This window comes from Leucoraja erinacea, unplaced genomic scaffold (genome assembly GCF_028641065.1).
Source record: "Leucoraja erinacea ecotype New England unplaced genomic scaffold, Leri_hhj_1 Leri_779S, whole genome shotgun sequence".
NCBI lineage: Eukaryota > Metazoa > Chordata > Chondrichthyes > Rajiformes > Rajidae > Leucoraja > Leucoraja erinaceus.
In genome coordinates, this window is record NW_026576706.1 from 47571 (window position 1) to 71340 (window position 23770).

Consider the following 23770-nt stretch of genomic DNA (forward strand, 5'->3'; position numbering starts at 1 on the left):
GTCTTTTAAACGCTATTATAGTTCCACAACCTCCTCCTGCAACTTGTTCCATCTACCCCTTGTATTCTTGTGCGACCTTATTAAAAGGCCTTATGAAGTTCAAATAGGCTGAAGTTCATATAGGCAACTTTAATGGCTGTGCCCCCGTCAACCTTTCTTGTTACTTTCTTCTCACATTCTAGGATATACCTGATCAGGAACAGCTTCTTCCCTACAGCCATTCGACTATAAAACACTACAACCTCAAATACGCTCTGAACTACAGAAACTATTATTGCACAATTGTTATTTTTGTGAGCATACTCACAAATATACATATATATGTATCTGCCTTCTCCCCATATCCCATGACTATCTTTAAGAGCTCTGTCTAACTCTCTCTTGCAAGCATCCAGAGAACTGGCCTCCACCACCCTCTGAGGCAGAGAATTCCACACACTCACAACTCTCTGTGTGAAAACGTTTTTCCTGATCTCCGTTCTAAATGGCTTATCCCTTATTCTTAAACTGTGGCACCTGGTTCTGGATTTCCCCCAACATCGGGAACATGTTTGCTGCCTCTAGCGTGTCCAAACCTTTAACAATCTTATATGTTTCAACAAGATACCCTCTCATCCTTCTAAATTCCAGAGTGTATAAGCCCAGCCGCTCCATCCTATCAACATATGACAGTCCAGCCATCCCAGGAATTAACCTGGTGAATCTATGCTGCACTCCCTCAATGGCAAGAATGTCCTTCCTCAAATTTGGAGACCAAAACTACACACAATACTCCAGGTGTGGTCTCACTAGGGCCCTTCTTCTTGGTATGGCGTGCACAGCCTAAAATTCTAAGACAACCTGTTCTGTTTGATTTTTCATTTGTGCACGCCAGGTTGATTGCCTTAGTCGAAACAGGGTGGACCACGTGAAGGTTGCAATCTCCTACCCCTGTACAACTGCAGGAGGACACTCTGGTATTTTTGTCTCTTTGCATTACCTGTGGTACCAGCGTATGTCTTGATTGTATTCAAGTACAGTATGATTTGACTGGATAGCATTCAAACAAAAGCCTTTCACTGTATCTTTCTACACATGACATTCTGACAATAATAAACCAATACCAATATCATGCCTCCTTTTTGGCCTATTTAAGTATGATTTTCAATCCCCCACATTGCAGATTTGGGATTTGACTTTTTCATTTTTTTTTAATCCTGTGGCCTTGCTTTTGAATTGTATCATGTTAAATTTTCTTTCTGGAGAGAAGGAATGGCTCTGCAGAGGTTAATTCCTGGGATGGTGGAACTGACATATGTTGAAGGAATGTAGCGGCTGGGATTGTATACTCTGGTATTTAGGATGTGAGGGTATCTTATTGAAACATATAAGATTATTAAGGGTTTGGACACGCTAGAGACAGGAAACATGTTCCCGATGTTGGGGGAGTCCAGAACCAGGGGGCCAGAGTTTAAGAATAAGGGGTAGGACATTTAGAACGGAGATGAGGAAAAACGTTTTCACCCAGAGAGTTGTGAATCTGTGGAATTCTGTGTCTCAGAAGGCAGTGGAGGCCAATTCTCTGGATGCTTTCAAGAGAGAGTTAGATAGAGCTCTTAAAGATAGCGGTCAACGGATATGGGGAGAAGGCAGGAACGGGGTACTGATTGTGGATGATCAGCCATGTTCACAATGAATGTCGATGCTGGCATGAAGGGCCGAATGGCCTACTCCTGCACTTATTGTCTATTGTTTACTGTTTCAGGTCGGGTTGTGAGGAAGGGTCTTGATCCAAAACGTCACCCATTACTTCTCTCCAGAGATGTTGCCTGACCCGCTGAGTTACTCCACCATTTTGTGTTTATCTTCGGTGTAAACCAGCATCTGCAGTTCCTTCTTATTGTTTGCTGATTTCCAAGTTTTTTGTCACATGTAAACTATGTTGATACTCGGTATACCAGCTTCAAAGCCAAACATATAGATAGATGTGAACTAGGTTTTTTTCAAGAAAGTGTGTTGTATGACTCTTTGTAAACATGTTTATAATCTAAGGTCAACAGTCACGCCATTAGTTTAGTAATAATTTAATGTATTTAGTTTCATCTTGGATTATTGACTCAACCACAATTTTTACTTGGGCCACAATGATATTACTGAGCCAACTCTGACCTTACAGTAGATTTAGATCAACTTACTTTCTTACTTATTTGTATTACAGACTTGAGGTCAGATAAAAGACAAGACATTACATTGAATAAATTACATACAAAAGCACAATACATAAAATCAAGAATAAAAAAACAGAACATTTTCCTCAAATTTGTTTTTTCTTCTTGAAACCACTTGCTACCTCATCATCAACCACAATGATGAATTTTATTCCATTTAACAAAACTAAGAAGCTGGAATCAATCATTCCGTGAGTCATTCAGGCTATGTCTAGTTAGTTTAGCTCCATAATGGGGAAAAATAAAATGGATTCAAATTGGGATATGCTGCCATCCTGTGGCCAAGCCCAGTATTCGAACAAGCTCTGAAAAGTAAATGAATAATGACAAATTGAACCAATCAGATTAGCTTGTGATAAGTGATTTAAAATGATGGTGTATTGAAATATCTGTATTTGCAATAATACAGATTATTTTCAAATATGAGAACGGTGGCGCAGCGGTAGAGTTGCTGCCTTACAGCGTTAGAGACCCGGGTTCGATCCTGACCATGGGTGCTGTCTGTAAGGAGTTTGTATGTTCTCCCTGTGACCTGCGTGGCTTTTCTCCGAGTTCTTTGGTTTCCTTTAACACTCCAAAGACGTGCAGGTTTGTTGGACAATTGGCTTGGTATAAATGAAAATTGTCCCTGGTGTGTGTAGGATAATGTTAGCGTGTGGGGATCGCTGGTAGGGGCAGACTTGGTGGACCAACGGGCCTGTATCCACTTTGTATTTCTAAACTAAACTAAACAACTAAACATCCAGTGTCAGTTTTTTTATTATGATATGAAATTATTGCAATTTGGTTTGATAATGGTAGTATAATTGACATGTGTGTACAAGCTTACTTTGTGGGCAATTTTGGCTTCTGATGACTCGGACCTCAGTGAGAATAATACATTATTTTTGTTTGCTGGATAGAATAGTAAGATTAAACGAGAACTTACCAGTTTGAAGTTTGATCTGTATTTTATGAGGAGGAACGTTGAGGGAATACATGAAAAGAAACCCGCTACGCGCATGCGTGTCATCCTTCAAAGCAGCGGTGTGAGGTCACAGATACCCTATATTGACCTAAAATAGCAAGATTATCAAAGAGATACCAGCTCAAGATTTGACCCTATGAGGGTGGGAGCGGAGGGCATGTATTCCCTCAACGTTCCTCCTCATAAAATACAGATCAAACTTCAAACTGGTAAGTTCTCGTTTAATCTTACTATTTTACTTCGGAGTCACGTGAGGGACTCCATGAAAAGATTTCAAAGCTCTGTGACCTCATGCCGTGGAAACGAGTCCATGCTTCACAACTGCCTTGGTAGTTAGAGAGAAATTGTTAATTATATTCAAAGCATTCATACCAATTATTTAATGGAAATGATAAATAATATCGAATTAATTGAAATCATAACCCTGTATTCTTCAGGGATAAATTATCATACAGAACTTAAAATTGGTCCCCGAAAACACGTTCCCATACTGCTAACTGGTTTGTTAACATTTCTGAAACATATTCTCCAACAACCATCCCGCAATCCTGATGATTTGGTCCATGGATACATCAAGGCGTTTTGCTGCAGATGTAGCTGCAGCCCTGGTGGGGTGAAAATGAAATATGTTATTGTCCACTCCCGCCTATCAGACCATTTCGCGGTGGCAGAAATATGGGATATGAGTTACACTCTATGGTACAGTATCTTAAAGCTGATTAAACGCCAATTCCTTGCCTCTGATAGCCTTTTTTCTTACTGTATAACAAAACCATACTTTACTATACAGAGGCATTGTCCTCCGGGTAGGCCATCAATTCTATGACCTGCCCCGCTAATCCTGGCCTATTTTGTTTAATAATACGGTCCTGGATCACAAACCTCAATCTTCGTGCCGCAATAGTGAAGCCATCCAGTCTTACTTTTAGCAATAACTGGAGCTTATACACTGTGACTAGCGCTATCAGCATACCATTTCTAGTTAGTTATCCAGATTTAATGCTGTAGCCGGCGACCAATTCCTTAGCAAGATCAAAGCCACACTTACATTCCAAATATAGTTATGTTACTGTTTCTTGCCATAAATAACTTGACAATGCACTTTCGGCATTATTCACAGTGCTGAAACACAGTCCTCCATATTGCAGGCTGGTAAGCAACTGTAGCACCCCCGGAACATCCTTATTTCTGTGGTCCAGAAAGTTATCATGGCAGTAATTAGTCCATTTTAATAGGACGTAAATACTGTTATAGAGTAGACCTTCTTCGTGCTGCTGTGATCATGTCCACAGTTCTATCGATAGCCCCATGTCCCATAGCGGTGTTATAGAGTCTACAACCTACTAAATCAATATTATCTATGACATGGATAGCTATCCTCAGTTACTGGATGCACCAGCAACTTAGGACTACGGCTATCGTTATACATAGTTCCAGCACCATGTCCTGTACCCCGGGAAAACCATAGTTGGGTAAGCCAATCAGGTACTAAGACATCCCCAATGCCGATTCCTGTTGAATGTCCCTTCGTACCCCAAATTTATAACTAGACAAGGAGGTAATACATAAATGGAAAACCCCTCCCCTAGTGCAGTGAAAACAGCATCTGTAGCTTCTGCCTCAGGATCTGGTATCAATGATACATACCTCGGTAACTGGTGATTTAACCCCAGGATGCAATTCTAATATCCGGCCTTACCTACTTTACTGATTTTAGCAAATACCATCTATCCAACATCCATTTAGTACTTCCAATAATTTTTCGTGGCCTGGTGTCTGCCACTGATTTAGTATCCCTGGTAGATATGTAGCCCATAACCAAATATTCCTTTGGACACACCATTCCCAACTTTAATTTGCCAATTCATCACAAGCTGGTGATATCTTTCCACCCATATGACTTAAATATGCCATCACCGAGGTATTATCTATCTACCATCTAGCATGCTGCAGTTTCATTCCTGAGCAATAAGATTTTTGCCCATGAAATGCACTTAACATTTCTAACCCTTAGTGTTATGTAGGTTAGCTTCTTATATATTCCATCTCCCCCATAGCTCGAGATGGTATCAGTTGTACCATAACCAATTGCACTGGCGTCTGTTTGTAATAGCACAGACGGGTTGTGAATAACTATTGGGTTTGGAGCAATACTAAACATTGTGTTCCCCACATTGTAATTCTTTTATAGCTTCTATCATTTTTTCCCATTGGCCAAAATAAATGACCTCTATAATATATGCACCCATTAAACTCTGTGGCTTTCCATATTAGTAAAGTCATTAACATATTAAATGTGTTAATGGTGTCAATTTTGACTTAAGTGGATGGATAATGAATCCCAGCTGTTCAAAACAATAGTTTAGTGGCAACCACTGGCTAACATGCCGATTCATAAGTTATTCCCACAATAAGGATATCATCCAACTATACCATTACTCTATGATTTTGGTGTTGCAGCAGTCCCAACGCTGGTTTAAAATTTTTCCCCCTGTTGGATATTGAGTAGCAAGGATCTTAAAGATTAATACTTGCCATACAGTAGTCTGCTGAACACTAAGTCTTTAGCACTGCTAAAAATATCCATTTTTAAAATGAATATATTGCACAACATTGTGAAGTATTGATAATCCATAATAATACGGCAACCCCCATCTTTCTTATTTCTAATAAAGATATTTGAGACAAATCCTGTTGTTCAGGTTTGGTTTATTCCATTACCAGCATGTATATCTGTCCGGTATATGTTGTACTGGAGGGTTTTGTTTGTGTAGAAACTCTATCAGATATCCCTTAAAACTGCTAAGGATATATCTGTCCATAGATATATTACACCACGCTTCAACATGAAGTTGCAATATCCCTCCAACTTCCGTGCTCCCTATTAATGCTGGAGCCCCAAATTCACCTACCTCCATGGTATTGGTGGTAACCAAGTTATTTTTCTTGGTTTCATATGCGGTTGTGGAGAGCCTAATGGTTAATGTTACTTATGCATCTTCCACAGTGGTCGTCCCGGCCCAAACCCTAAACAGGACGCTGCTGCTGGGTACCTCTGCCCAATTCTTTGTAGTATAATACAAAAACACTACCTCTCTTAGGATGCACATGAGGTTAATGTCTTCCCCAGATAACCTTTGGATGCTTTAATCAGCCCCAAAGTGAAGCCTCCTCGCCAATTCTTTACCTGTTTAGACAGGTCTCCCCCCCCCAAATAACGGGGTGTATAGCCCTTTGCTTACATAGTATAGCGAACTAGGGTCTAGAGCTGGCTTAATGGCCCTTCAAACTGCACATTCCAAAAAAAAAATAGTGCTAATGGCATCCTTGTGGTCACTAATATTGTACACCTTATTTAACATGCGGGCCAAAGCTGTTATGCCCGCCATGAGACCTTTCAGAGTATTACGGATTATCCCAACTCCTAACGGCCTTCCCAACATGTCTGCAAATGCACCTGTAACAATGGCTACATTAAGAGCAGCACAATATTCCGGGGTATAGAAGCCTTGCCAACACTTCAGCAAAAATATTAGCTTGAAGTTGATGGGTGGACACACAGTCCTTCAATACTCACAGCCATCCTCTCTCGCAATCATTCTCCGTGAGTTCTGCTGGCAGTACTGCTCATCATGTTCGGCAGGTTGTTTTCCCCCCCCTTCAATAGGGGACAGTGGCTCCATCACCTGCTCAGGCTTTACCCCGTCAGACCTTCCATACCCTCCTAAGAGGCGTCCGACATTTCATGCAGCCCATATGGGAAACTGCTGTGGGACTTATATTATTATTTGCCCACTGTGGCTACCTCCAATCCCGGAGCCTGCCAATATGGAGAATTTTACTCCAGCAAACCGCTCCAGCCGACTTACATGCTCTCGGGCACTCGTCGTCGCGGGTGCTTAATATATGGGACCGCTCCTGCCGACCTTGGTGCTCTCGGGCACTAGTCGCACGCGGTATATCCCACAGCCCGTCCCCATGCCTACGGGCACTGGACCGTTCCCCATGGTCCTGGTCCTCACGGGCACCTCTACCCATTTAGGGTGAAGTTTGGCACTCGCTCCCATCTGGGAGATGCTGGTGCCGACATTTATAGCTGGCTGCTGCTGGTCATTAAACAACAGCCCTTCAGCTCTATACTGACATCAGTCGGTGGCTCCCTGCTGTTGAGCATCCCACCAGTAACGACCTGTGGCTGTGGCCTGCCTTCCTTAGGTGGCTCGCTGCTGTTCAGCAACATACCAGTCTCTTCAGAATTCAGCAAGCACTCTGGAAAAAGCACCAAAAAAGGTAAGGGAAATTTGTTCTTACCTGTACTGGTTTTCAGCCTGCCGTTTTCGGAGGAACGTCCTTCCTCCCGCAGCCCCACAGACCCCGTAGCACAGGTCCATGGGCTGCTGTTCCCGATGTCTGCTCTCTCTCTCTCTCTCTCTCTCTCCCCGGGTGGTGCAGCTGATTTAATCAGCTGCGGAGCGCCGAACGACTGCGGCTAAAAATAGACCCGACTTGGTCTAGAAACTCCCCGGGCCGTGTAGCTTAGTTTCCCGCCCGGCAGCAGTCTCTTGCCGGTGCGGGTAGCGATGTCGGGCACAGCTGTTCTGTGCTAAAAATAGCCGTTAGGGAAACCTCTCCGGAGGATTCCCCGCTAAACGGCTGCTGCTAGCTGGTTCTGGCTGCAACATTTCTACAGTCTCCCTCCAGCTCCTGCAGCTTCTTGTATTTCCTACCTGCAAGGTAAGTGGAAAAATTTTGCAGTCTCTTACCTGCTTCTTTGCCTTTCTCTCTAGGGAGACGTTGTCTCCCACTTCTGACTCCGTCAATGCGTGTATGCGATATGACACGCATGCGCGTAGCGGGTTTCTTTTCATGGAGTCCCTCACGTGACTCCGAAGTAAAATTCAATATTTAATCAGAATTCTAGGTGCCGAAGTCTGTTCATTGATGTTCATATTTTATTACATTGTTGGAAGGAAATTGTACACATAGTAGTACATTATTAGTGGAATAAATGAAATTTCAAAGTCTGAAATTATTCTCTCATTCTTAAGTTAAAACATGTCAGGAAATTTAGTAGATGCATTTTAAATGTGACATAATACCAGAAAAGGGGTCCCGACACACACTAGGGACAATTTACATTTATACCAGGCCAATTAACCTGCAACCCTGTACATCTTTGGAAAGTGGGAGGAAGCCGAAGATCTCGGAGTAAACCCATGTGGTCATGGGCAGAGCGTACAAACTCTGTCCAGACAGCACCCATAGTCAGGATCGAACCTAGATCTTTGGCCCTGTAAGACAGTAGCTCTACCACTATGCCACCATGTCACCCTGAAAGGATTTCCATTGATAATTTTATGTTGGTTTATTTTTCAACCAGTACTCTTGACCTTTCCAGACAGATTGCAGTTATACTATTCTGAAAGTCTTTCCTTTCCTCTAGACACTGTGGGGAGGAATAGATTCATCATCGATGAAGCATATGCCAATGAACAGATTTTTATTTGAGTTACCAAGTGCATGGCAAAATATTTCAATGCAATTATTGATATTCATGGATGTGGTGCAGCATATTGGCAAGTGGAAATTCAGAGTGACATGATTTGAGGTTAAATAGTTACTCCCGAAACTCTCCATTTAGGATTTGGTTATTTTCCAACTCCGAATAAATTGCCAGCATGTCTTATTGTGGGGTATTGAGTGTTTCCCAGTTCCACTGCAACCGAAAGATAGACACAAAAAGCTGGAGTAACTCAACGGGTCAGGCAGCATCACTGGAGAGAAGGAATAGGTGACGATTCGGGTCGAGACCCTTCTTCGGATTGAGAGTCAGGGGGAAAGGGAAACGAGAGAAATAGATGGTGATGTAGAGAGATACAGAATGAATGAATGAAAGATATGCAAAAAAATGAAAACGAGTACATAGTACATACAAACTACCAGTAGTTTGTGTCTGTGTTCGATTTAAACCAGCATCTGCAGTTCCTTCTGCTACTGATATGTTTCGTGGATCTAAGAAATCACTTTGAGATTCTGTTTTCAGACAAGAAGTGGAAACAATGCTCATGCTCTGTGAAAGTAACAATGTAAAAATGTATAAAAGTTCATCAAACTTTCAGCAGTTGAGATTGATAATTGGTAGGAAAATTATATTTTTATTAACGTATTTTGATTTTCACTTTTATAAAATAATTTGGTTATTGAACTTGATAACATGGGTCGCGGCCATTTTCACTTATTCACTGCTTGTTTTTATAAATTACATTTTAGGATTACCAAATGTGCACATCATTGGTAACCTGCCCTTCAGTGTTTCAACACCTCTCATTATTAAGTGGTTGGAGAATGTTGCAAATCGTGATGGGCCCTTTGTCTTTGGGAGGACACAGATGATCCTAACTTTTCAAAAGGAGGTTGCAGAGGTATGTGTTGGACATTCTGATGTTTACCTGACGGTAATGTCGACTTTACGCTAGTGCTTACATCAAGTAAATTCCATGAATTGAATTGAATTTAATAAACTGTTTTAGTCAAGTGTCAAAGTTTGTTTCTTAAACAGCAGATAGCAACAAAATTGTTAAAGGTAAACCACGGCAATCTTTAATTGATTCGTCAGACGGGAGTGGCAAGATCTACAATGAGCACAAAAGTTGCTCAGTGCTTCTCGGGCTCCACGCACAGAACAAAGGAAAGTTAGCACAATTATGCATCTTTCTTATCAGTAAAACACTCCTACCAAGTCTGAATATGGCATGACTGAAAGATTTTATAGCCTTTCAGAATTTCGGAAAAGCTGGGTCCAAATCCAATAACGTTATTACTTATCCCTGGAGCGTGTGCTATTTTTTTCAATCTTGGCTTCTTTATGGCCTTGAAAGAGCACATGTTATTACACAGACTTCCATCTTAATGTCTTTATTAAAACGACAACGTGTCCTCCATATTGTGTTCCATATAATTTGCAAAGTCATTCGGACTTGGCACCAAGACATTCTTTTGTTCTACCAGACCATGTTTTTGTAGACGAACGACTACATTTTCGATTTGACTGTTCGATTTGACTATTAGCTCATTCACAAGTACAGTGCATTCAGAAAGTATTCAGACCCGTTCACTTTTTCCCACAATTTGTTACGTTACAGCCTTATTTTAAAATGGATTAAATTCATTTTTTTAATCATCAATCTTCACACAATACCCCAGAATAAAGAAGCAAAAACAGGTTTTTAGATTTTTTTGCAAAGTAATTAAAAATAAATAATTGAAATATCACATTGACATAAGTATTCAGACCCTTTACCACGACACTCAAAATTGAACAGGTTCATCCTGTTTCCGTTGATTATCCTTGAGATGTTTCTACAACTTGATTGGAGTCCACCAGTGGTAAATTAAATTGATTGGACATGATTTGGAAAGGCACACACCTCTCTATATAAGGTCCCACAGTTGACAGTGCATGTCACAGCAAAAACCAAGCCATGAAGACGAAGGAATTGTCCGTAGATCTCTGAGACAGGATTGTGTCGAGACACAGATCTGGGGAAGGGTATAAAACAATTTCTGCAGCATTGCAGGTCCCGAAGAGCACAGTGGCCTCCGTCATTTTTAAATGGAAGAACTTTGGAACCACCAGGACTCTTCATGGAGCTGGCCGCCCGGCTAAACTGAGCAATCGGGGAAGAAGTGCCTTGGTCAGGGAGGTGACCAAGAACCCGATGGTCACTCTAACAGAGCTCCAGAGTTCCTCTGTGGAGATTGGAGAACCTTCCAGAAGGGCAACTATATCTGCAGCACTCCCAACAATCAGGCCTTTATGGTAGAGTGGTCAGACGGAAGCCACTCTTCAGTAAAAGGCACATGACAGCCCGCTTGGAGTTTGCCAAAAGGCATGGTAAACAAGATTCTCTGGTCTGATGAAACGAAGATTGAACTCTTTGGCCTGGATGCCAAGCGTCACGTCTGGAGGAAACCAGGCACCGCTCATCACCTGGCCAATACCATACCTACGGTGAAGCATGATGGTGGCAGCATCATGCTGTGGGGATGTTTTTCAGCGGCAGGAACTGGGAGACTAGTCAGTGGAGCTGGAGGCCTCGCTCGGGACTGATGTTGAGCCTCCCCGCGGGGACATGAACTTACCATCGGAGCCGATCCCTTGCCTGGGATCAATACTTCAACCGCAGCCTGTGGACTTTGGCATCGAGAACTCGCAGTCTCACGAGAGACCGAGTCGGGAGCTCCAACGACGCAGAAGGTTCGACAAGTCCCGACCCGGCACGGGGAGATGAGATTTCCCCCATTGCAGGAGCTTGATCGCCCCGACGGGGAGGGCGACGGGAGTAAGATCGTCCGTCAACGGAAGGTTCGAGGCCCCCGACCGCGGGAGAGATTGAACAAAGGGAAGAGATTGAACTTTGTTTTTCGCTTTCTATCACAGTGAGGAATGTGGAGGAGTCACTGTGGTGGATGTTCATGTTAAAATATATTTTGTGTGTTATGTTGGTTTATTTGTATGACTGACTTGGCAAATGAAATTCCTTGTATGTTGCAAAACATATTTGGCTAGTAAAGTATTATTGTACTGTATTGTGGTTATGTGGGCACACATACGTACACACAAAAACAAACAAACGAACAGTTTGTGGTGCAGAACCTATTAGAGGTTGTCGTGATTAACAGCCCAATGGCTTATGGTAGGGAACGTGATTCAGAGGATTTTTTGTCTTATGTGAAAATCACTAGTTCTGCTCGTATGAACAAACCAAACAACTGTTGCCTTTAAAAATGGTTGCGTTACACTTTGAACCCATATGTTTCCTTTACAGCGTCTCACAGCAAGTACCAGCAGTAGACAGAGAAGCCGGTTATCGGTGATGTCCCAGTATTTGTGTAATGTGAAAAGCTGCTTCACGATTCCAGGCAGAGCCTTTGTTCCAAAGCCCAAGGTAACATATTTTTTGCATTGTTGTATTAAAGAGTCCCTGTTGTGGAATTGCATTTTACATTCTACTTGTCTGGATGAAATTTGCATAAATGGAAGCCATCTCAAATTTAGCATCATGGGTTGCTAACTTAAAAAGTACGATTATAATTAGTTTCCGTAAATAACTGTGGTCTGGAAAATGCATCCAGGAATGATCCCAGGCATGAATGGGTTAACATATGATGAGCTTTTGACAACACTGGGCCTCAACTCGCTGGAGTTTAGAAGGTTGAGGGGGGACCTCATTGAAACTTACAGAATAATGAAAGGCATAGATAGAGTGGATGTGGAAAGGATGTTTCCACTGGTGGGAGAGTCTAGGGCCAGAGGTCATAGCCTCAGAATTAAAGAGAGCTCTTTTAGATAGGATGTGAGGAGGAACTTCTTTAGTTAATCTGTGGAACTCATTGCCACAGAGGGCCAAGTCGGTGGTTATTTTTAAGGCAGAGATAGATATTCTTGATTAGATCGGGTGTCAAGGATTATGGGGAGAAGGCAGGAAAATAGGAATTGTTGGCGTAGATCAGCCATGATTGAATGGGGGAGTATTCGATGGGCTGAATGACCAAATTTGAACTTGTGAACTTGTTAGGCTGTTTGTGCCTGCAGTAGTTATTGAAAGAGTTGTCCACTTGGGACTCTCCCAGTCTTTTCATCGTAATAATGCACATTAGTTCCTTCAAATGTAGGTCAAGTTCTCTTCTGAAAAATTCATGGAATTTAATGATGCCACTTTTTAGTAGATCAACCCAAAGTAATTGGGTCATATTAGTAATATATTCATATGAAGTAATTGCTTTAAATATTTCCAGTGTTTATTTTTGTTAATTATTTTATACATTGCGGGGTTTTTCTACTTGCGCATAAACGGTACAAGATAACGCTACGATTTTTCGCCCACTCACCGTTCTCCTGTGCTGCGAGTGCAACACTTTTCGTTCCAATCGGTGGCGTATTATAAAAGATATCGAGGTTTAAAAACCTTAAACCGTGCGTGCGCAGATTCCTTCAGTCAGCGCCACGCAGATTGGTCTCTTCTCCTGCCAGTCAATGCCACGGACGGGATTGGAAGACACCCCTTCCTGCCCCACCGGCGGCGGCCTGTCCCACCTCACTCACAAACTCCTCTCTCCCCTCCTCACAGTAACTTGTCTATCGTCTCCCGTACCACCAGTGGTGGCCGCGGGGAGGGGGTTCAGTGGAGGCCCTGGTCTCGTCTCTCTCTCCCTCATCACTCACCCCTCACTGGGTAGCACAGTGGCCCAGCGGTAGAGTTGCTGCTCTACAGCGCCAGAGACCCGGGTTCGATCCTGACTACGGGTGCTGTCTGTACGGAGTTTGTACGTTCTCCCCGTGACCTGTGTGGGTTTTCTCAGATAACTTTGGTTTCCTGCCACACTCCAATGACGTACAGCTTTGTAGATTAATTGGCTTGGTTATAAAATTGGTCCTAGTGTGTCTATGATTGTGATAATGTGCGGGGATCGCTAGTCGGTGCGGACACGGTGGGCCGAAGAGCCTGGTTCTACGCTGTATCTCAAAACTAAGCTAAATGTGCTCTCTATGGAGTTTATTACATTTGATGCTCATAATATAGTCTCCAATTGAGTGATAAAAAAAATCTAAAGCAATTTGTCTGTCCTCTGCAGAACACTTGCATTCAGTCCACATGGACAACCCAGAACTTCTAGTTGTTTGTCATTATAATTATCATGTATCACTGTGAATGGCTCGATTGTAATTATGTATTGTCTTTCCGCTGACTGGATAGCATGCAACAAAAGCTTTTCACTGTACCTCGGTATACCTGATAGAAATCTAAACTAAACTAAATAACTATCTGTTGCACTACCATTCAGTACCTTCTTCTGCCTCCCACAATGCCCAATGTAAGTGCATTGTAACAGCACTTTAATTTCCATCTTGTCTTTGGGATTTTAGTACTAGCGGAGTCAAGGGGTATGGGGAGAAGGCGGGAACGGGGAACTGATTGTGGATGATCAGCCATGATCACATTGAATAGCAGTGCTGGCTCGAAGGGCCGAATGGCCTACTCCTGCATCTATTGTCTAAATTTGGTAAGATTGGATGACTGTCCCTCTGTTTCTCTCAATCTAGCTGCTGGATTTTAAAGTAATTGTTACCCTGATGACTTTTGGTTTTCCACCTAACATATATGCTCCCTCTGTTCTTTCCATATATTTGTAAACTGAAACTAGTTTGCTGTTTCGCATTTCCGGTTTTGATGAGTGTTCCTTGACCTGGGACGTCTACTGTCTTTCTCTCCCCGTGTCTGACCTACTTGTTGCTGCCCGCATTTTAGTTTAGTTTAGAGATACAGCACGGAAACACGCCCTTCGGCCCATCGCGTCCGCTCCGACCAGCGATCCCCGCACATTAACACCATCCTACACACACACACAAGGGACCATTTACATTTATACCCAGCCAATTAACCTACAAACCTGTACGTCTTTGGAGTGTGGGAGGAAACCAAAGATCTCGGAGAAAACCCACGCGGGTCACAGGGGGCACGTGCAAACTCCGTACAGACAGCGCCCGTAGTCAGGATTGAACCCTGGGTCTCCAGCGCTGTGAGGCAGCAACTCTACCACTGCACCACCGTGCCGCCCATTTTTTGTTTTCTTTTGTGTTTTTGATTACTTATTTCTCTCAACCTTGTTTTACAGAAAACGACCCCAATTTCTCCATTCTAGCCTTGTAGCTAAAATACCTCATCTGTTGAGCCATCGTTGTTGATTTTTTTAATACTCCTTGGATCCCGTTTGGTACAGAAGGTTGGGCTGTTGTCTCAGCTTCTGGAACCCTGATTAAATTCTGGCATCGTGCTTTCTGTGGGGAGTTTGCATGTTCTTTTGAGGGACCAAGGGATCTCCTCAGGAAGATTTAGTTTCTCCGCACAGTCCGAAGACATTTGCATGGCAGATTACTTGGCTTCTGTAAACTGCCCCTACAGTGTAGATGAGCAGAACCTAGGAACCGGGATTTGTGCAAATTCATTGGTAGGCCAAAGGGTCTGTTGATGTGCTCTATGACTCTGATTTATGTCTCCACAATGTTAGGCAGAATTGGACACCATACTTTCGGGTCGAGGCCAAGCTTGAAGAGGGGTCTCTACCCGAAACGTCACCCATTCCTTCTCTCCAGAGATGCTGCCTGTCCAGCTGAGTTACTCCAGCATTTTATGTCTATCTTTGGTATAAACCAGCATCTGCAGTTCCTTCCTACACATGGCATAACCAGTGTTTTGTGCAGATTCAATGCAACTTGTCGATTCTATGTTCCAGATGTGAATAGATGTGAAGAATTGCTATCCTTTTTTACTGCAGGAAGTAGAGAAATGCAACAAAATCAACTGGAGTAGCAGGGCAAAGAAAAGAGTTTGGATTTGTTCATTCCATATCTTGTTATGATGGCTAGTTTCTTTTTATTAAATGTGATCCTTCAGTTGCAGAGAGAGCTTAGATTATTCAACTGCCTGTGGAAGAATTGAGGATATTTTCAATTATTTTCTGTTATGCCGAAGGTTTAGTTTAGAGATACAGCGTGGAAACGGGCCCTTCGGTCACTGAGTACACCCCGACCAGTGATCACGCCCTACACTAGTTCTATCCTACAGGGGCAATTTTACAGAAGCCAATTAACCTACAAACCTGCCCGCCTTTGGAACGTGGGAGGAAACCAGAGCACCCGGGGTAAACCTACACAGTCACACGGGGAACGTGCAAACTCCATACGGACAGCACCCGTAGTCAGGATCGAACCCGGGTCTCTGGCGCTGTAAGGCAGCAACTCTAGTCAGTCTACCCCATGTTGTACCGTTTGATAGTAGCAGGGAAAAAGGATCTTGTGTGGCGTTCTGTCCTGTATCTTGTTGGAAGTTGCGGGCCGTCACCACTTTGGCAGTGTTGATGCTGATTGGGCATTGTGCACTATCACATTGTGCATTGAGAAGTCTTCTTCTTCTTTTTATCGAGTCCACACACAAGATTAGAAGTTGTTCAGCCAGAGCTGCACACAATGGTGTCCGTCTCTGTCACTTCTTTTGCGTGGTGGTGGAAAGATTGGTGGAAACAGGGCCGCGACGTGAACGCTCTTTCCTTGACCCCTTTGTGAAGTCAATAATAATGCTTATAAAATTGAGAGGGAGTTTTATGGAATTCTGACACACTGAGGTTCAAAAGACAGAGGTGGACGTGCTGTTTCCCTTGGTGTCCAGAATGATGGGTCATGGGATATGAAATGTAAGACTGAGATGAAGAGAAACTTCTTCATATTCAGAGAATTATGAACCTGTAGAATTCTTTACCACATAACTCTGTGAAACTATTGTAAAACTCACAATAAACCAAAGACATGCCCTTGATCACAGTATAATTATTGGGGAAAAATTGATATTAAAATTTTGGAAAAACCCAACAACCCCCACAATGAAGATGTCGGAGAGACCTTACATTTGGAAAAAGTTAGATATGTCTTAATTGACAAACCAGAATTATTCATTAGAATATGGTCTCCATTTATAGATTACTTGAAGGGGTAGATCGGACCAGCACGGAGGCCGGACTGAAGCCTGAACCCATGACTAGATAAATAGTTATGATCTCTGACCTACGGACCTATCTCCCAAGTCGTATTATTGATAGTTTATCCTATTTCTCTAATCTATTTATTTCTATCTATCTATAAATATAAATAAATAATTAGAGGCAATGTTAATATGTAACGGATAAAGGAGGATCCCAGCTACTTTGGTAACTGGGTCCATGGAAACCTGGATACTTAATATGTAACCGTTAAACAAAGTCTGTACTGGTTTGGATTATGATATGCAGATGCCTCTAATAAAAATGTATTTAAAAAAAAAAAGAACTCTGTCGCGACCAACACACTGAATATTTTTGGAGAGAGAGAGAGATAGAGACAAGTTTTCGAAGGGAAGAATAAGGGAGAGGCCATTTAGAATGTAGATGAGGAAAAACGTTTTCACCCAGAGAGTTGTGAATCTGTGGAATTCTCTGCCTCACAAGTCAGTGGAGGCCAATTCTCTGGCTGCTTTCAAGAGAGAGTTAGATGGCGCTCTTAAAGATAGCGGAGTCGAGGGATATGGGGAGAAGGTTGGAACTGATTGTGGATGATCAGCCATGATTACAGTGAATGTCGGTGCTGGCTCGAAGGGCCGAATGGCCAACTCCTGCTCCTTTTGTCTATTGTCTGTTGGTAGGGGAGAAGAGTTGAACAATGGTGAGATAGATGAGAGGCCATGAAGGGTAGACAGACACAAAAGCTGGAATAACTCACCAGGCCATGCAGCATCTCTGGAGAAAAGGAATGGGTGATGTTTCGGGTCGAGACTGAGTCAGGGGAAAGGGAACCTAGAGATTCAGGCTCAAAGGGACATGTGTTCCACTATTCTGTATGTTTTTGTAGATATTCAAATTCTATTAATCGCCGGATCACTGGTCATGATATTAAATCTGAGTTTTCTTTTCTAGATTGATGTGGGAGTTGTACGTATTACTCCGCTGGAGAGACCACAGATTAACCAGCCATTCAAACTGGTGGAAAAGGTGGTGCGATGTGCATTCAGCTTTCGGAGAAAGCATTGCCGCCGAGGACTTGAGTAGGTTACTGACCATCTACAGGCGTTCAGTTTTGGGGTCAGATTCACATGTAGCTGTACAATTGTTTGATCAAAACAATTTGGGGAAGATCTTTCACATGTTGCAGTTAGCATTGGAAACTACACATTTTTGTTTGAGAATGTGGACTTGAGGGCCTGTTCCACTTAGATGTCATTTACCTGACACCATTTACGCGTTATGGCGCACGACACGCGCGTTGTGACGCACACGTGATGCTCGTATGGTGCGCATTACATGCGCGTGGTGCGTGGTAATGTAGGCAGTGACGTGCGGTTGCGCGCGGCGCCCCTGGATTTTGGGATGTACAAAATCTTTGCGCGCCATCTGACGCACAAATGACGCCCACATGGGACAGGCCCTTCAGACCCGTCTTCAGACTGATTGCAACAGGGAGGAGAAAGCTAAAAGACGGGTAGGAACATGACAATGCCAATTAATAGGTGGATATAGGCAAGGGGGGAGGATGTTGATTAGACGATGATTTCAGGAAGGTAAGAGATTAAAAGTAGACAAAAAGGTGTGAGATGAAAGGAGTGAAATGTAAAATATAGCTCGAGAACTATAGAAATAGAATAGCATAAGGAAAACGTGTTCAGGTTTGGACTGTTAAGCTAGAGGAGGTAGACAATAGGTGCAGGAGTAGGCCATTCGGCCCTTCGAGCCAGCACCGCCATTCAATGTGATCATGGCTGATCATCCCCAATCAGTACCCCGTTCCTGCCCTCTCCCCATATCCACTGACTCCGCTATCTTTAAGAGCCCTATCTAGCTCTCTCTTGAAAGTATCCAGGGAACCGGCCTCCTCCACCGAGGCAGAGAATTCCACAGACTCACCACTCTATGTGTGAAAATGTGTTTCCTCATCTAGAGGCAGATTAAATTGTGACATTAAAAAAAGGAACTGGTTACATAGATAATAGGTGCAGGAGTAGGCCATTTGTCCCTTCAAGCCAGCACCGCCACCATTCAATATGAGCATGGCTGATCAGCCAGAATTCCTGCTTTCCCTCCAGATCCCATGATTCCGTAAGTCTTAAGAGCTAAATCTAACTCTCTTGGAAACATCCAGTGAATTGGCCTCCACTACCTACTGTGCCAGAGAATTCCACAGATTCACAACTCTCTGGGTGATAAAGTTTTTCCTCGCATGCAGTTGGATGTGTATTAGCAAGGGAGCGCTGCATTGCTATTTGTATAGTACAGATATAGCACCCAACGGACCAAGGTCTCCCACCTTGCCGTGAACAACCTTTGCCACCCTGTGTTTAAATAATTCCTGCTTGTGTTGATGACCCCCTCGTAGCTACATTCAGATACCAGCCCTGTGCATGGTACTGATTGTAGATCAGGAGTGAAACGCAAAACTGACTAAAGCATAAAGGAGCAACTGCTCCCTAAGTGACATAAACCCACACGTGGACTGCGTTTAGACTCAAAATGCTGGAGTAACTATGCGGGACAAGTAGCATCTCTGGAGAGAAGGAATGGATAACGTTTCGGGTCGAGACCCTTCTTCAGACTGAGGGAACTCTGCAGATGCTGGTTTGTACAGTAGACACACATAATGTTTGGGACAAAGACCCATCATTTATTTATTTGCCTCTGTACTCCACAATTTGAGATTTGTAATAGAAAAAATTACATGTGGTTAAAGATTTAAGATAGTCACGACCATTCTCTGAGAACCAAATCACAGGCACTCCGTTTCTGATGTATTTTTAGGCTAATCAGGTAACACCTATTTATGGGGTTTTTTCCCCCATCACACTGAGGTAAGGTTATGTAAGGTATGTATTTCTCATTCCATGGATACTGCCTATTTCCAGCGTCTACTTTAGCATTTTAAACACAGGGTTTTTAATTCTTGTCCGAATACAGTAAAACATGTATTTGCGATGGTGAAACATGTATTTGTCTTTTTTCGTTTGTCGGTTGCCTTTTTGCGTCGTCTTTTTGCGTTTGTCGTTTGTCTTTTTGCGTTTGTCGGTTGTCTTTTTGCGTTTGTCGTTTGTCTTTTTGCGTCGTCATTTTGCGTTTGTCGGTTGTCTTTTTGCGTTTGTCGGTTGTCTTTTTGCGTTTGTCGGTTGTCTTTTTGCGTTTGTCGGTTGTCTTTTTGCGTTTGTCGGTTGTCTTTTTGCGTTTGTCGGTTGTCTTTTTGCGTTTGTCGGTTGTCTTTTTGCGTTTGTCGTTTGTCTTTTTGCGTTTGTCGTTTGTCTTTTGTCGTTTTGCGTTTGTCGTTTGTCTTTTTGCGTTTGTCGTTTGTCTTTTTGCATTTGTCATTTGTCTTTTTGCATTTTTTCGTTTGTCTTTTTGCGTTTGTCGTTTGTCTTTTTGCGTTTGTCGGTTTGTCTTTTTGCGTTTGTCGGTTGTCTTTTTGCGTTTGTCGTTTGTCTTTTTGCGTTTGTCGTTTGTCGTTTTGCGTTTGTCGTTTGTCGTTTGTCGTTTGTCGTTTGTCGTTTTGCGTTTGTCGTTTTGCGTTTGTCGTTTGTCTTTTTGCATTTGTCGTTTGTCGTTTGTCGTTTTGTCGTTTGTCTTTTTGCGTTTGTCGTTTGTCCTTTTGCGTTTGTCGTTTGTCTTTTTGCGTTTGTCGTTTGTCGTTTGTCTTTTTGCGTTTGTCGTTTGTCTTTTTGCGTTTGTCGTTTGTCCTTTTGCGTTTGTCGTTTGTCTTTTTGCGTTTGTCTTTTTGCGTTTGTCGTTTGTCTTTTTGCGTTTGGCGTTTGTCTTTTGGCGTTTGTCGTTTGTCTTTTGGCGTTTGTCGGTTTCTTTTGTCGGCGTTTGTCGTTTGTCTTTTCTGCGTTTGTCGTTTGTCTTTTTGCGTTTGTCGGTTGTCTTTTTGCGTTTGTCGTTTGTCTTTCTGCGTTTGTCGTTTGTCTTTCTGCGTTTGTCGTTTGTCTTTCTGCGTTTGTCGTTTGTCTTTCTGCGTTTGTCGTTTGTCTTTCTGCGTTTGTCGTTTGTCTTTCTGCGTTTTTGTGTTTGTTGTTTGTCGTTTGTCTTTCTGCGTTTGTCGTTTGTCTTTTTTTGTCTTTTTGCGTTTGTCGTTTGTCTTTTTGCGTTTTTCGTTTGTCTTTTTGCGTTTGTCGTTTGTCTTTTTGCGTTTGTCGTTTGTCTTTTTGCGTTTGTCGTTTGTCTTTTTGCGTTTGTCGTTTGTCTTTGTGCGTTTGTCGTTTGTCTTTTTGCGTTTGTCTTTGTCTTTGTTTGTCTTTGTGCGTTTGTCGTTTGTCTTTTTGCGTTTGTCGTTTGTCTTTGTGCGTTTGTCGTTTGTCTTTTTGCGTTTGTCGTTTGTCTTTGTGCGTTTGTCGTTTGTCTTTCTGCGTTTGTCGTTTGTCTTTCTGCGTTTGTCGTTTGTCTTTCTGCGTTTGTCGGTTGTCTTTCTGCGTTTGTCGGTTGTCTTTCTGCGTTTGTCGGTTGTCTTTTTGCGTTTGTCGGTCTTTGTCTTTTTGCGTTTGTCGTTTGTCTTTTTGCGTCGTCTTTTTGCGTTTGTCGTTTGTCTTTTTGCGTTTGTCTTTGTGTTTGTCGTTTGTCTTTTTGCGTTTGTCGTTTGTCTTTTGTCTTTTGTCGTTTTTTGCGTTTGTCGGTTGTCTTTTTGCGTTTGTCGGTTGTCTTTTTGCGTTTGTCGGTTGTCTTTTTGCGTTTGTCGGTTGTCTTTTTGCGTTTGTCGGTTGTCTTTTTGCGTTTGTCGGTTGTCTTTTTGCGTTTGTCGGTTGTCTTTTTGCGTTTGTCGGTTGTCTTTTTGCGTCGTCTTTTGTGCGTTTCGTTTGCGTTTGTCTTTTGTCTTTTCGCGTTTGTCGTTTGTCTTTTGTCTTTTGTCTTTTTGCGTCGTCTTTTTGCGTTTGTCGGTTGTCTTTTTGCGTTTGTCGGTTGTCTTTTTGCGTTTGTCGTTTGTCTTTTTGCGTTTGTCGTTTGTCTTTTTGCGTTTGTCGTTTGTCTTTTTGCGTTTGTCGTTTGTCTTTTTGCGTTTGTTTTTGCGTTTGTCGTTTGTCTTTTTGCGTTTGTCGTTTGTCTTTTTGCGTTTGTCGTTTGTCTTTTTGCGTTTGTCGTTTTGCGTTTGTCGTTTGTCTTTTTGCGTTTGTCGTTTTTTGCAAAAAGACGACAACGCAAAAAGACAAACGACAACGCAAAAAGACGACGCAAAAAGACAACCGACGGACGCAGAAAGACAACCGACGGACGCAGAAAGACAACCGACGGACGCAGAAAGACAAACGACGGACGCAGAAAGACAAACGACGGACGCAGAAAGACAAACGACGGACGCAGAAAGACAAACGACAGACGCAGAAAGACAAACGACAAACGCAGAAAGACAAACGACAAACGCAAAAAGACAACCGACAAACGCGATCTTTTTGCGTTGTCGTTTGCGTTTGTCGTGTCTTTTCGCGTTTGTCGTTTGTCTTTTGTCTTTTTTGCGTCGTCTTTTTGCGTTTGTCGGTTGTCTTTTTGCGTTTGTCGGTTGTCTTTTTGCGTTTGTCGGTTGTCTTTTTGCGTTTGTCGTTTGTCTTTTTGCGTCGTCTTTTTGCGTTGTCTTTTTGCGTTTGTCGTTTGTCTTTTTGCGTTTGTCGTTTGTCTTTTTGCGTCGTCTTTTTGCGTTTGTCGGTTGTCTTTTTGCGTTTGTCGTTTGTGTTTGTCGTTTGTCTTTTCGCGTTTGTCGTTTGTCTTTTTGCGTTTGTCGTTTGTCTTTTTGCGTTTGTCGTTTGTCTTTTTGCGTTTGTCGGTTGTCTTTTTTGCGTTTGTCGTTTGTCTTTTTGCGTTTGTCGTTTGTCTTTTGGCGTTTGTCGTTTGTCTTTTTGCGTCGTCTTTTTGCGTTTCGTTTGTCGTTTGTCTTTTCGCGTTTGTCGTTTGTCTTTTTGCGTTTGTCGTTTGTCTTTTTGCGTTTGTCGGTTGTCTTTTTGCGTTTGTCTTTTTGTTTGTCGTTTGTCTTTTTGCGTTTGTTGTTTGTCTTGTTTTTGCGTTTGTCGTTTGTCTTTTTGCGTTTGTCGTTTGTCTTTTTGTCTTTTTGCGTTTGTCGTTTGTCTTTTTGCGTTTGTCGTTTGTCTTTTTGCGTTTGTCGTTTGTCTTTTTGCGTTTGTCGTTTGTCTTTTTGCGTTTTTCGTTTGTCTTTTTGTTTGTCTTTTTGCGTCGTCTTTTTGCGTCGTCTTTTTGCGTCGTTTGTCGTTTGTCTTTTTTTGTCGTTTGTCTTTTTGTTTTTGCGTTTTTTTGCGTTTGTCGGTTGTCTTTTTGCGTTTGTCGGTTGTCTTTTTGCGTTTGTCGGTTGTCTTTTTGCGTTTGTCGGTTGTCTTTTTGCGTTTGTCGTTTGTCTTTTTGCGTTTGTCGTTTGTCTTTTTGCGTTTGTCGTTTGTCTTTTTGCGTTTGTTTTTGCGTTTGTCGTTTGTCTTTTTGCGTTTGTCGTTTGTCTTTTTGCGTTTGTCGTTTGTCTTTTTGCGTTTGTCGTTTTGCGTTTGTCGTTTGTCTTTTTGCGTTTGTCGTTTTTTGCAAAAAGACGACAACACAAAAAGACAAACGACAACGCAAAAAGACGACGCAAAAAGACAAACGACAAATGCGAAAAGACAAACGAAAAACGCAAAAAGACAAACGACAAACGCAAAAAGACAAACGACGAACGCAAAAAGACAAACGACAACCGACAAACGCAAAAAGACCAACCGAAAAACGACGAACGCAGAAAGACAACCGAAAAACGCAAAAAAGACAACCGACGAACGCAAAAAGACAACCGACGAACGCAAAAAGAAGACAACCGACGAACGCAAAAAGACAACCGACGAACGCAAAAAGACAACCGACGAACGCAAAAAGACAACCGACAAACGCAAAGCAAAAAGACAACCGACAAACGCAAAAAGACAACCGAAAAGACAAACGACAAAAAGACAACCGGCCAACGCAAAAAGACAAACCACGACGCAAAAAAACAAACGACGACGCAAAAGACAACGACAAA

General features: G+C 42.5%; 1 protein-coding gene across 1 annotated transcript in view; it reads left to right on the forward strand.

Moving 5' to 3' along the window:
• The window catches only part of LOC129694728 (dimethyladenosine transferase 1, mitochondrial-like), a 41054-nt gene extending 23222 nt beyond the window's left edge, over positions 1-17832 (forward strand). The window contains exons 5-7 of the mRNA XM_055631475.1: positions 9445-9596; positions 12003-12122; positions 17677-17832. Coding sequence (XP_055487450.1) covers positions 9445-9596; positions 12003-12122; positions 17677-17808 — 404 coding nt within the window. The 3' untranslated portion in view covers positions 17809-17832. The remainder of the gene's footprint in view (positions 1-9444; positions 9597-12002; positions 12123-17676) is intronic.
• Positions 17833-23770: the final 5938 nt, after the last annotated feature.